Consider the following 13241-nt stretch of genomic DNA (forward strand, 5'->3'; position numbering starts at 1 on the left):
TATATATATATATAATATACACATAAGGTTTTTATTCCAGATTCTCTTCCTAAGTTATTGTTAAATCACGATGCAGGAGTAATTTGCCTCTTCTCATCCAGGTTTCCTCAGGAACTGAATGTAGGAAAGTTGTCAGCTGAAGTCATGTGGACGTTGTTTGCTCAAGACATGAAGTACGCTTTGGAAGGTAAGTCCTGAAACACACTTTAGACTTGACGATTACGTTGTAATGATTGTAAGACAAGAGATCACAAGTGTTCAGTTAAGCTCRCAAGTCTCATAGTTGCCTCCATTTTTGCCTCCAGAGCACGAGAAGCAYCGAATGTGTAAGAGCACAGACTACATGAACCTCCACTTTAAAGTCAAGTGGCTCTACAATGAATATGTCAAGGAGCTGCCAAACGTTAAGGGCATTATTCCCGACTACCCGTCGTAAGTGCATGTGGCCTGGAAAGATCTGATTTGATAGAGACACCGATTGCTCAACTCAGTGTCATTGTTTTAATTTTTTTTTCTTTGTAGATGGTTTGTGCAGTTTGTTTTGCAGTGGCTGGATGAAAATGAAGACGTATCAATGGAATTTATGCATGGAGCCCTGGAGAGAGACAAAAAAGATGGAGTAAGTCGATTTAAATTCTCTTCTATTTCGGCTTGTGAGGTGCTTCTCAAGTGGAATTCATGTTTTCAGGCGCATGCACGAGGAAGTTGTTTCATAGCATTTTAAGTTGAACTAAATCCTTGCTGCTTTTTCCCTMAGTACATTAGTCTTATTAACAGCTGTATGTTGTTTTTGCAATCATGTCAGTTCCAGCAGACGTCTGAGCACGCTCTGTTCTCCTGCTCTGTGGTGGACATCTTCACCCAGCTCAACCAGAGTTTTGAGATCATCAAGAAATTAGAGTGCCCTGACCCYAGTGTCATGGCTCAGTACAGCCGTCGCTTCTCGAAGGTAAATGTTTATCTCTGAATTTTAACACCTACAACAAAAGCAGCTCTAATCAGTTTCTTTCAAAGTAACAGATTACATATTAATGCTTTTCCTTTTTTAACATTTGCAGACAATTGCCAAAGTTCTTCTGCAGTACAGTGCCATGCTGACCAAGAGTTTCCCTTCTTACATTGATAAGGAGAAAATTGTAAGTTGTTACTTTTCTTTATTATCTAATTTTTATTCAGTAAAGGACATCTAAAAGTCGGTCTCACTACCAGTTTATGTTGCTGTCAGTCTTATAGTAAATTTAGAAATGAAGGTCTTACATTGGGTRAATTATTTAAATATGTATTGTGTGTGCTTATATGTATGTTATTGTTTCCTGTGTTCTCTTGCAGCCCTGTGTCCTGATGAATAACGTGCAGCAGTTGAGAATCCAACTGGAGAAAATGTTTGAGTCGATGGGCGCCAAACAGGTGAGTGGAGCAACGAAAGGATGTTACTGGTCAAATGAGGACAATGTATGGAAACCATACTAAATGCTATTCAGTTTAGAAACTTAGAAACTATTGAGGTGTTTGTGTTTGTATCAGACTGCTACAGAGGAAGCACTGGTACGTACTGGTGATCTATGTAGATTATTTAAAGTAGGTGGTTGGGATTATGGATTTAGTTTAAGTGTGCTCGCTTATAGTCATTTTTGTTTTGAATGCTGCATTAAGGTCTGTGTTGGGTAATATTAGAAATGAATAAATAGCATTTGTTTGATTCTAAGCTAGAGAATACTGATTCAGATGGTCCATGACATCATTTTTACTACATTATTATATATAGTAGCTTATCTGTGAGTCTATTAGTTTACATAAAACATAATATCCCAACATTAGCTTTAGTTAAATTAGTTTAGTGTTTGATTAACCCTTAGCCTGTTGCTGTTGGATGCAGTAGCTTATGTTTCAACCAGTGTGTTTACTTTGTGAGTAAAGCTAAATGAAATCATAGAGGAGGAGGAAGAAGAAGAAGAGACAAGGGAGGAGGTATGTTTTATCATGGTCTGTTAAAGACAGATATTTGTCCTTATAAAGTACAMATTTCTGTTGTTTAAGTAGTGTATTGCTTATTTCTTTTCTTGCCTCTGGTTTGGAAAGCAGGTTGCAACAGAGGATGAGAAAACAAAGGTTTTGGTGGGTACTGGCAGTAGGAGTAGTTTAGTAGTTAGAAATACTCTAAGCAGACACTGTAGTGTTTTTGTGTTAGCTTCCACAGTTCCYTAATATTTACTGAAACTTAAAAAGTAGAGAAAGTGCATTGCTGCTGAACCTTTAATGGCATGCCTATGCAATGTTTGAGGCTAATATAGGAAGCAGTTTGTTGTTAAAAGTGCAACACAACTTCTCTAAATGACAAAATGTCTTTGCTGTGAAGTTAACATGGCTACAAAAAGAGAAAGTCCACACCTTAAAATAATTTTAAGTAAGTTTAGTACCATGAAAAATATGGTTGTTTTTTTGGGGGTTTTTTTGTAAAATGACARCCCTTCTCATAGTGCTGAGTGGTATGACCCAAATTTTATATTATGGTATTTTCGACAATTATACCAGTATCACAGTATGTGGTGGTATTTTTATTTTTATCACAGCTCAGCTGATAATAAAATGTACCAACACTTAACGGGACGACTYGGCCTCCATGCACCAGTCATCTCAACCCCAGTACAAAACTACTTTCCCCAGGCTTTTCACAATAAAAGCACATAAATGTCTCCACACATTAACGCTACACATTAAATGTATCTGCGCATGTCACCAAAGACTATGTTCAGCGATKGCGAAAATGGGAGGTTTTTTTATGTCAATCAATATAAGCAGCGGAATCACCACCTGCCGCCAGGATAGCGTGGCTGCAAGAAATGTGTCTCCCATGAAACAGTTCATTGGTGGGCATGACATAACGTTCCGAGTGTGTTCAGGCTATTTAAACTGGTATGTCCGGTATTCAGAAAATTCATATCATAAGAAAAGTAAAAAGCATTTTTCGGTATGAACCGGTATGCCGTCCAGCACCAACTTCTCATGTATAAAAAATTAAATATCACTTTTTGCTGTATTTAGGTGTAGTAACACACCAGTAAGCTACAGCATTATTTGTTGCCAAGCTTTGGCCAGTTGTGTACCAGTCAGTACATTTTTCTTGACCTGGGCAGTATCAAGTCAAATGAAGAGTGAAGACAGGTTTTATTTTCTTCTCTTTTCCAGCTCATGAACAGTGCGCTAGAGTGGCAGGCAAGTTTACTRTATATGCAAACATGTTTTACAATACATGACTGCATATATCTTCATCACATTTTACGTAAAAAAAATCAAAACTATGTAGATGGCAGCAATGAGATGTGAAAACGTTCTCATCTCTTCACTGCAACTCCTAGTTTGAAGAGAATGAGGAAGAGGAGGAAGTAGGCATGGAAGGGGAGGAAATAGAGGCTGAGGTTTGTTGCAGTTTGAAGTTTATTTTTAACGTCACTCATTTTCAAAGTCCAAATCATTCCTTTGCATCAGTTTTCCTGTTTGGCCTGCTCCTGGCACAATCATACCCTTTCCTTTTAAAATCCTACATGATGGAGTTTGTCGTGTTGAGGTTTTACTGTCATCTGTGTGGATTTCTACCTATTTTACAGCACTTTGCCTAATCTTCCTCACTTCTGCTCTTTTATGTTTTCTTCAATAACCATCCATAAGTTGTGTTTCTTTAATTGTTTTAAATTTTTTATTTTGTTAATTTTGGGTTACACTAGAATGACAAGGACAAGGTGGGTTCCAGTGTTACAATTTTCATTTGATTTTCAAGCAGTAAAGTTTTACATTTCTCTCAATGTTTTTAGCATAAAATGTTTTTTAGACAATTTTTTAAATTCCTAAATTAAACTCCCCTTACTCAGCTATAAATACTCAAAAATACACTGCCTGGCCAAAATATTAGTCGCCAATGGAAAAAAAAAGGTCACACTCTAATATTTCATTGAACTACCTTTAGCTTTGATTACGGCACATATTCACTGTGGCATTGTTTGGATAAACTTCTGCAACGTCTCAAGATTTATTTCCATCCAGTGTTGCATGAATTTTTCACCAAGATCTTGCATTGATGATGGTAGAGTCCGACTTCCTCCAGCACATCCCAAAGATTCTCAATGGACTCTGTGGAGCCAATCCATGTGAAAATGATGTCTTATGCTCCCTGAACCACTCTTTCATAATTTGAGCCCAATGAATCCTGGCATTGCCATCTTGGAATATGTCCGTTCCATCAGGGAAGAAAACAATCCATTGATGAATAACCTGGTCATTCAGTATATTCAGGTAGTCAGCTGACCTCATTCTTTGAGCACATACTGTTGCTGAACAGAGACCTGGCCACCTGCAGCAACCCCACATCATAGCACTTAGGTGGCAACTATTTTTTTTTTTTTCGGCCTGGCAGTGTATGTCCCTAACTATCACAGGTTTCTGGTTAATATATATATATATATATATATAAGTCCAAACATGAAAGTTAATCAAAGTGTTCTTGTTACCCTCTACCTCTTTGTGCTGCCTTAGAGAGAAATTGCATTTGAAGAGCAAAAGGTGAGTGTAGGTGCACTGATGATGCATCTTAATGCAAAATAAATAGGAGGAAAACATGTAAAGCACATTTCATACCTAGCAGCACCATCCATTTCTTACTGCTTTATTCTAACCTGAAGCCTTCCCTTTGTGCAGAGCTGAAACCTCGTTTTTTTTATTCCTCACTAATGGTTCTATGTGGTCCTGTCAGCCCATAAATCAAAAGCCCATTAGATCATTGACTTAATGAGCCACACTAAGACTTTATCCATACGCTTAGTCCCCTCCTCCCCAGGCCATGCTTGTTTAGATGCCTGAGTTTGTGGAGATGGTTCATAAATTTTTCCTACCATTTCCCACACCTTTGTGCTTTGAAGGCAAAGTTTCAACATTTATCTTTTGCAAAATATGTTTAAAATGTACAAGTGTGTGCTATCTATCTTTCTGAATTTAGTTATCATTAATAGCTTTCACTGTTTGTGTTGGAGTGCAGCTTTAAAGTGCCTGTGACATGCATATTCTTCAAATGCAAAAAGTCAAAGAAAACATCTTCATGTTTAAGAAAGTTGGAATAATACACACGATTTAACCCATTTTGTTCCATAACTGGCATATTTTCTTTTGAACTTGGCCTACACATTCTCACTCCCAACTCGTCACATATTGACGCTTTTCCAAAGTTCCCTCTGCGTCTTATTTTGACGCATCAGGTGACCCCCTCGCGTCAGTCCTTGACGCCCGCGGCTTTTCCGGGTTGCGCCACCAGGGGTCTTTGGGTCGGGGGTCTGAGGTTAACATGAGGGATCAGGATTAATGGTTAAGTTTAGGTACTGGGATCAGGGGTAGGATGTCCATGGTGAATATTAGGTAATTTCAGGCTTTGGAACCTGTTGACGTGAATTTCCTACATTTTCTAAAAATGGTTAATTTTAGGTACTAGGGTCAGGGACAGGATGTCTAAAGTGAACAAAGGTAATTTCAGGCTTCGAAACGGTAGTTTTTGCGCATTTTCTACACTTTCTGAAAATATGACAACAAATTTCGCCCCATCTCGTCAGTAACTGACGTGACGGGGGTACCCGGCGCGTCAAAATCGGACGTAGAGGGAACCTTGGAAAAGCGTCAATATGTGACGACATGGGAGTGAGAATGGGTTGACTTGGTTCAGCCAAAGTGAAACAGGAAGTGACATCAAAGGGGAACTCTTTTATAAAGAAAACTCTCTGGTCTTTGTTTATTGAAACAATATTATTTGAACTCTGACACTTCTTCATCTCTCTGATAGTGACTCAAAATAATCTAAAGAACCACCAGATTCTTCTCTACAGTCTGGGTTGTTGGCTGTTGTAGCAACACTTTGTTCACATGCAGACGTTCCCCTTTGACATCACTTCCTGTTACTTCACAGGCAAATATCTCAAAAAATGTTCATCTCAGCGACATGAAATTCCTTTTGGAGTATTTTATCAATGTCCTCTTTCTAAAAATGCATTCATATGTATTACAAAAATTTGATGTTACTGGCACTTTAATAGGTTTAAAAATATTTTATGGTACTTTTGAAATTACATTTTAGATGTGAAAGGAAACAAAGTACTCCTTTTAAATAAAAATGCTAACATATGTGTTTTTTCTTGACAATTTTAAAGTTCAATGTGCTGTATATGCAATAAAAATTATCTATTAACACTTTTTTTTCTTACAGATGGACACGGAGGCCAGCGACTTACTGAACGACCTGCAGGTGAGGCTGAACAATGTGCTGGATGACCTGAGCAGTACGTTTGGGAACAGGTACATTTACAACGTGCCCGTAAATGAAGATATTTTTGTAACCACACTTGTGCTTGTTCTGCACTGATCGTTTTCTTTCATTCCAGTTTCCAGAACCGTATCAATGACTGTATGCGACAGATGGCRTCCTTGTTGTACCAGATCAAAGGGCCGCTGAATGAGAACACTAAAAACCAGGTGGAGGCCGACTCTGACAACATGCTCCGGCCRCTCATGGATTTCCTGGATGGAAAGTGAGTGGGTTTGTTAACCTGTTTTTGTTCATTTGTCTTGATAACTGGTTGAATTAATGTGTTTTTTTTGTTTTGTTTTGTTTTGTTTTTTGCAGACTAACTTTATTTGCCACTGTGTGTGAGAAAACGGTATTGAAGCGTGTGCTGAAAGAGCTGTGGAGGATCGTAATGAGCAGCCTGGAAAAAACTATCGTCCTGCCGCAGGGCCAYGACACTTTTGTATGTCTTGTTTTTGGTTTTATTGCAAAATCATTTTCTCCTATTTTTTTAACAAAAACCAAGAGAGTACACACTGAGCCATGATTTTTTTTAACCTTCTTCCTCTTTTGTTCTTAGGGAACAAATATTCTGTCAGCTGCAAAAGAACTTGGGCAGTTCTCCAAACTCAAGGTATCATAATCTGTCCGTGTTTGTTTTTTAATATTAATAAACCAAATTGGTGTTATCTGTATTAAGCGCTGATGCTTAGAAGGCTACAAAGTGCTAATGGTTTTCCTTGATTGTTCAGGATCACATGGCAGGGGAGGCTAAAAGTTTGACTCCCAGGCAGTGTGCTGTCATGGATGTGGCATTGGACACTATCAAGGTGAGTTCATCCTGTCGGTTTTGTGTTTCCCATAGAAAAAGTTTATTAAGGAGTTTGAGGAATTCTCTTGGGGTTTCATGGTAGCATTATTGGGACTACATTCTTTCAAACTGTCAATAAAACTCAAGATAATTACTGGAATAGTGAGACCCTTTCTGTTTTCTTTGTTTTGTTTGTGTTTTTGTAGCAATACTTTCACGCTGGAGGCAACGGACTGAAGAAGGCATTCCTAGAAAAGAGTCCTGAGCTTTCATCACTCCGTCATGCTCTGTCCCTCTACACTCAGACAACAGACACACTCATAAATACCTTTGTAACCACGCAGCATGCACAAGGTATTTTAAGGTTTCTCATGAGAAGTAAAATGTGAACTCTTTCTTTCTTCCCCAAACTAGACCAGGAGATGGCACTAGTTGATCAGCAAGCCACTTTTAAGAAAGACTGGTTTAGTTTTGCATCTGTCTCCTGCGTGCTTTGATGACATGTTCTTGCTGTCTTCTTTTTATCCCCCGTGCTGCCTCTGTGCCAGTGCACWATGGAAAGGGTATTAGGTTTACTCCCAATGAAAAAATACAGCCCAGCAGGGGTAGGTCTTCTTGAAATCCTCACCCAGCCCTCCTTTCCTTTCTCACTCACTTTCCTTTTGTAGATGTAGTTGTGTTCTGAACTGATGTGGGTAGGTCCATCCTAGCCCCATTTCTCCCCCTCCGCCCCTTCCCCCCATAATTTTTATTATAAAGTAGAACTTTGTTTCTGTCTGTGTGGGATCAAATTGAAATCTGCTGGTTGTCTGGGTGTGTGTCAAAACCAGGCTCTGGTGTGGATAAGCCGATTGGTGAGGTGTCCCTTCAGATTGAGCTGTATACCCACCCAAAGAGTGGAGAGCGGAAGGTCACAGTAAAAGGTTCGTTTAAGACTTTTCTAAAAAATGCAAAGTTTTAAGCTATGTTAGCTTCCCATTTACAAAAAAAGCATTCTTGATTTTTGTATTTGATATTACAGTGGTRGAAGCCAGTGATTTAAAATGGCAGACGTCTGGCATGTTCAGACCCTTTGTGGAAGTCAACATGATCGGGCCTCATCTCAGCGACAAGAAACGCAAATTCCAAACCAAATCGAAAAACAACAGCTGGTCTCCCAAGTACAATGAAACCTTCCATTTGTAAGTAGAACATCCTGCTTTTCCAATTCTGTGAAAAACAAAAATTCAGTTTGCACTGACATGGATGACACACGAAATTCAGATGGTGGGCAGGAAGTGATTTGCTCCGGTTCGAAACACAGCCAAATGGATCACAGCGTGTACGCTAATGCTCTAAATGGGCTGGCGTAGATGAAATATTGCGAAAAAAATTCATACATTTAGAATATGATCTATTATGTCTTAATAAAAAAAGATTTGTCATATAATCTGGAGGATTTACCTGGCGTCAAGGCGATTGACATAAACGTACTTCAGACCTCGTATTATACGACGAGCCAGATGAAAGCTTTCAAAAAGCCTCGAAATTTATGACATTTAGGATCCAAAAAAACTTTATATGGCTGTCGACTTGTTTCTGCCCAGGTGAGGAGTGCTGTTTTAAGTAATTAGCCTATGAAAACAATGCTTGTCACAGACAAGGATAGAATTTCTAGGCGCAGCCGAGGTGTTGAGGGGATCTGTTTTGGTGACCTCAGGATCACATCTCTGCTTTCTGCAGATGATGTGGTCCTATTGGCTTCATCAGATCGTGATCTCCAGCTCTCACTGGAGCGGTTTGCAGCAGAGTATGAAGCGACCGGGATGAGGATCAGTTCCTCCAAATCCGAGACCATGGTCTTGAACAGCAAAAGTGTAGAGTCCCTCCTCTGGGTCGGAAAAGAGGTCCTGCCCCAAGTGGAGGAGTTGAAGTATCTCAGGGTCTTGTTCACGAATGAGGGAAGAATGGAGCAGGAGATCGACAGGCGGATTGGTGCTGCGTCTGCAGTAATGCGGGCGCTGTACTGGTCTGTCGTGGTGAAGCAAGAGCTGAGCCAGAACGCTCCCATTTTTACCCTCACCTATGGTAACGAGAAGGAACGAGATCGCAGGTACAAGTGACCGAAAAGAGTTTCCTCCACAGGATGTGAGAAGCTCAGTCATCCAGGAGGGACTCTGAGTAGAGCCGCTGCTCCTCCACGTCTAGAGGAGCCAGTTGAGGTGGCTCAGGCATCTGGTTAGGACGCCTCCCTGGTGAAATGTTTCGGGCATGTCCCTCTGGGAGGAGATCCAGAGAGAGACCAAGGACACGCTGGAGGGACTCTCTGGATTTCTCTTCTTAGGCTGCTGCCCCCGTGACTTGACCCCAGATAAACGGAATAAAATGGATGACTGGATAGCAACACWATTACTAACAATGACTCAAACCTTTTCTGGGGACAACCAAGCTAGGATGTAAAAATAATTTATTTTACCTGGCATATGAATGCTTGTCTTTCTAAGTAACTGTCCCCAAAAAAATAAAAAAATATGATTTAAATGATACCATCCTTGCAAAGTGCAAAGTGGTCGCTGCAAAGGTGTTTCCGCACCTCCTGTTTTTAGCCATAGATTGTTGATCCACTTTTGTTGTCTTTTTTTCTCTTACATTTTTTAAAATGAACTCCCTTGTGACGCACTACTTTTGGAACACAAAAAAAACTTWTATCTTTCTCCCKATTAGAGCGGTTACTACAGAGCCTGCGAGGGGACATGGTGGGATTTCTTTCTTTTGCGTTCCCATGCAATATTTTTGCGTTACCTCGCAAAACTTTAGTGTTACCTCACAAAAACTTTTGCATTAACTCGCAAAAATTTGCGTTCCCACGCAAAAGTTTGTTTTGTATATAAASTGAATTAAATCAGACTTTTATTTTGAAATGTCCGGTTTACAAAACAGGATGTGTCGCCACAAGTTTGTGAAACTGACATTGATGTTGCGTGGCTGCACTGTGTTAAAATATCAGCATATGGCATACTTCCATRCGTGGCTGTGATATATTCATTCTGAAGCTGAATTAAAGCAGTAGGCTAACTCACTAATGGTGAACATGAGAATGTGTTAATAAACCAGCAGGTACAACAGTGATAAAAGACTTTTGCGAGGGAGCGCAAAAGGTATTGTGAGGTAACRCAAAACTATTGAGTGGGAATGCAAAAGAAAAAAAATCTCCCATGTCCCCTCACGGGCTCTGTTGGTTACAACAACCATACACAACACAGAATTTAGACAATTTGACGCTGAATCAACAGAGGGAAATGGGACTACATTTACTTCCTGCCCCCCRCCTGCATTTTGTGACGTCAAAACTTTTTATTACCAGATTTGCATTCAAGTTGTTTACCTCCTGTGTGCTGTTGGATAACCAAAATCACACCCTGTTCTTTCATGACAGTGTTCTGGGTAACCAGGATGGCTTTGAGTGTTACGAGGTGCAAGCCAGTGTCAAAGACTACTGCTTTGGTCGGGCTGATCGAGTGGTGGGTTTATCTGTGGTGCAGCTGAGAGACATCATGGAAAAAGGCAACTGTGCCTGCTGGTGTCCCTTGGGTCAGCGCATACACATGGACGACACGGGCGTCACCGCCATGCGAATCCTCTCCCAGCGCTACAACGACGACGTAGCTAAGGAGTTTGTAAGGCTGAAGTCGGAGACTCGATCAGCGGAGGAGGGCAGATGAGGACGCCTGAAAGGGGAGCAGAGAAGGAGCTTGGACTCTTCGAAGAGTGGCCATGTGGACTCATTCTTAGACCTTAGATGTGTCTTAGCTGCTGTCAACACTTTGCCAACCTCACTGGTTAAACACTCACTATGTGTTCCTCAAACTGAAGCTACTGTACAGCACATGAAACCACTCAGGCTCTGACCACTCTGACTTTACCACCATTTTATTTTTCATCCTCATCTGCTGGAGTGGCAAAGTGTGCACACAATAGCCTCAAGGAAACAAAGGATTTAGGTTTCTATATACCTATACCTCCCAAGTGTTTTTTGTGCAATAACCCTATCCACCCCACACCCTCTACACATGCACACACACACGTCCACCCTCCCTTTACTTGTGGCCAAGTGTTTTAAGCCTTACACTGTGGAAACTGTGAAACTAATTTGTCTTTTGCGTGCCCTTTTCTGTAGCTCCACTGTGATGTGTTTGAGGAAATGTGAAAATGTACTTGTTTCAAAAAGGATTAATTTTTTTTATTTATTTTTTATTTTATTTTATTTTTTTGTAGCAGGGGGATAGTCCAAGTCATGTAATCAAAGTTAGAAACTTTACTCAATTCTCTAATACACATTTAACTTTAGAGGATGTACTATAGCTCGTAGTCCTAACTGTTGCTTTTTACTAAATTAATTGTTTTAAATTGGTGCCTTGCCATGCAGAGACACGCCAGATATTTATTCTTTGTGTTTAAATGATCAGTTTATGTTTTAATTCAAACTTAAGCAAATATATGACTTTGGATTCCTTTTTTATTTTATGCTTTTGCTCTGTTTTAGACTTTTAAACTCATGTGGCCTGGTGTAACCTGGAGGTTTTTGCTATTTTATATATTTTTTTATTCATATTTATTATTTGTCTGTGCTTTTTAAAGACTGGGCTGTAATATGCTGTTTTGTTTTCGTTGATCTGTGTTGTGTTTTATGCACAGGGATCTGGGTGAAGGAGTTGCTGCAGTTTTGGTACAAAATGAAGTACACACTAACAAAAATAAAGTGACAAAACAGAGTATGTGGAGTTATTTACAAAGAAGTCTAGTAGAAATGGTATAATAAAATATAATTATAAATACTATAAAATATTTAGTGTTGATGTAGCCCATAATGACATCAAGGAAGTAGTTTTATTTTTTTGTGACTTTTAAACCCTTTTAAAAAAATTTCTTTGATATTGACACATAGTAACTTAACTAGGCTGGGTTTTATTGCAGTGTATCTTGTTGAGTGTTACATGTGTTGCAGATTGTTTTTCTTTCTTTGACTGGAATGTTTCCCCAAGTTCTGGAGTTTTTTTATTTTTTTATTTTATTTATTTATTTTTTGTCTGCTAATATGTCCTGGACCAGAAGCGACCCACAAAAGACATCCTAATGAGGGATAAATGATCTTGTAACAAAAAAAGCTCCTCTTTTTCGCCATTTGCACTGTAGAAACCACAAGTTAGGACTACTGCCTGTACAGCCTGTAACTCACATGTTCCTTGTGCCAAGTCAAAAGTGTTCACTTTGGGTGTTTTGTACTGCATAGTTTTAAATCTTAAACACTGCAATAGTTTATTTTCTCTCTCTCTCTGTGCACCATATCTGTAATGGTAACTGCATTTTTTTTTTTTTTTTGATGTTCCGTTGTGATGACACTACACTGAATGCCATCATGTAAACATTCCAACTAATAATTTTTGTTTTCTATAAAATGTTTTAAAAAACACAGTGTCTGCTTTTTCATAGCACTGCATTCAAAATGTGTTCTCCCACATGACTGAACATTTTTTTAAACCAATCAGTGCTCAGTTTTTAGTTTTTTATTTTTTGACTGACTTTACTGGGGTTTGTCAACTTGAGCTTGATATGTTTTTTTTTTCTCCTGAAACAGTAATAAATAAATAAATTTGAAAGCACCTTTTTTTGCATTTAGTTATGAGTATTGACAGAAAAAATTAAAAAACATAATGCAATAATTTACAATCTCATAAACCTATGGTATATTTATTCACAATGAAACATTGTTTTTTTTTTTTATGGCCTCCCTTCTCCCCTTATAGCCATGTCCTCCACTCCATTATTATGATTTTTTAATAGAAGAAAAAGGAGAAAGAAAAAAGGGAAATGTAAAGAGAACGAGTGAAAAAGAGATTAGAAGATATGTAAAATATATGTTGAGAAAACACAGGACAGCACACCGGACTTCTTGGCTCCACACCTACAAAAAGACAGCAAAACCACAGCAACAAAAATGCATAACTATGTAATTATAATGACTTTAGCCTTGCTGAAAACCATATCCATATACATATATAAATTTATACATATACTGTACACATAAACCTACCCTTACCTACATATCCAAACACTTTCACACACACACACATATAT

General features: G+C 38.9%; 1 protein-coding gene across 13 annotated transcripts in view; it reads left to right on the top strand.

The window, feature by feature from the left end:
- The window catches only part of unc13bb (unc-13 homolog Bb (C. elegans)), a 64761-nt gene extending 51995 nt beyond the window's left edge, over window positions 1–12766 (top strand). For 3 of the 13 annotated variants that reach the window (XM_014002486.1, XM_014002487.1, XM_014002489.1), the window contains 20 exons: window positions 102–187; window positions 306–432; window positions 523–619; window positions 806–949; window positions 1059–1136; window positions 1330–1407; window positions 1525–1545; window positions 1918–1968; window positions 2083–2115; window positions 4528–4554; window positions 6239–6327; window positions 6414–6560; window positions 6656–6779; window positions 6897–6950; window positions 7069–7146; window positions 7334–7481; window positions 7676–7732; window positions 7958–8050; window positions 8149–8308; window positions 10543–12766. In XM_014002486.1, the coding sequence (XP_013857940.1) occupies window positions 102–187; window positions 306–432; window positions 523–619; window positions 806–949; window positions 1059–1136; window positions 1330–1407; window positions 1525–1545; window positions 1918–1968; window positions 2083–2115; window positions 4528–4554; window positions 6239–6327; window positions 6414–6560; window positions 6656–6779; window positions 6897–6950; window positions 7069–7146; window positions 7334–7481; window positions 7676–7732; window positions 7958–8050; window positions 8149–8308; window positions 10543–10828 (1978 nt within the window). In that variant the 3' untranslated portion in view covers window positions 10829–12766. Of the gene's footprint in view, window positions 1–101; window positions 188–305; window positions 433–522; window positions 620–805; window positions 950–1058; window positions 1137–1329; window positions 1408–1524; window positions 1546–1917; window positions 1969–2082; window positions 2116–3186; window positions 3214–3356; window positions 3417–4527; window positions 4555–6238; window positions 6328–6413; window positions 6561–6655; window positions 6780–6896; window positions 6951–7068; window positions 7147–7333; window positions 7482–7675; window positions 7733–7957; window positions 8051–8148; window positions 8309–10542 lie in introns of all 13 variants that reach the window. The other 10 variants (XM_014002496.1, XM_014002497.1, XM_014002495.1 and 7 more) reach the window with 6 other exon arrangements.
- Window positions 12767–13241: the final 475 nt, after the last annotated feature.

This window comes from Austrofundulus limnaeus, unplaced genomic scaffold (assembly GCF_001266775.1).
Source record: "Austrofundulus limnaeus strain Quisiro unplaced genomic scaffold, Austrofundulus_limnaeus-1.0 Scaffold13, whole genome shotgun sequence".
NCBI lineage: Eukaryota > Metazoa > Chordata > Actinopteri > Cyprinodontiformes > Rivulidae > Austrofundulus > Austrofundulus limnaeus.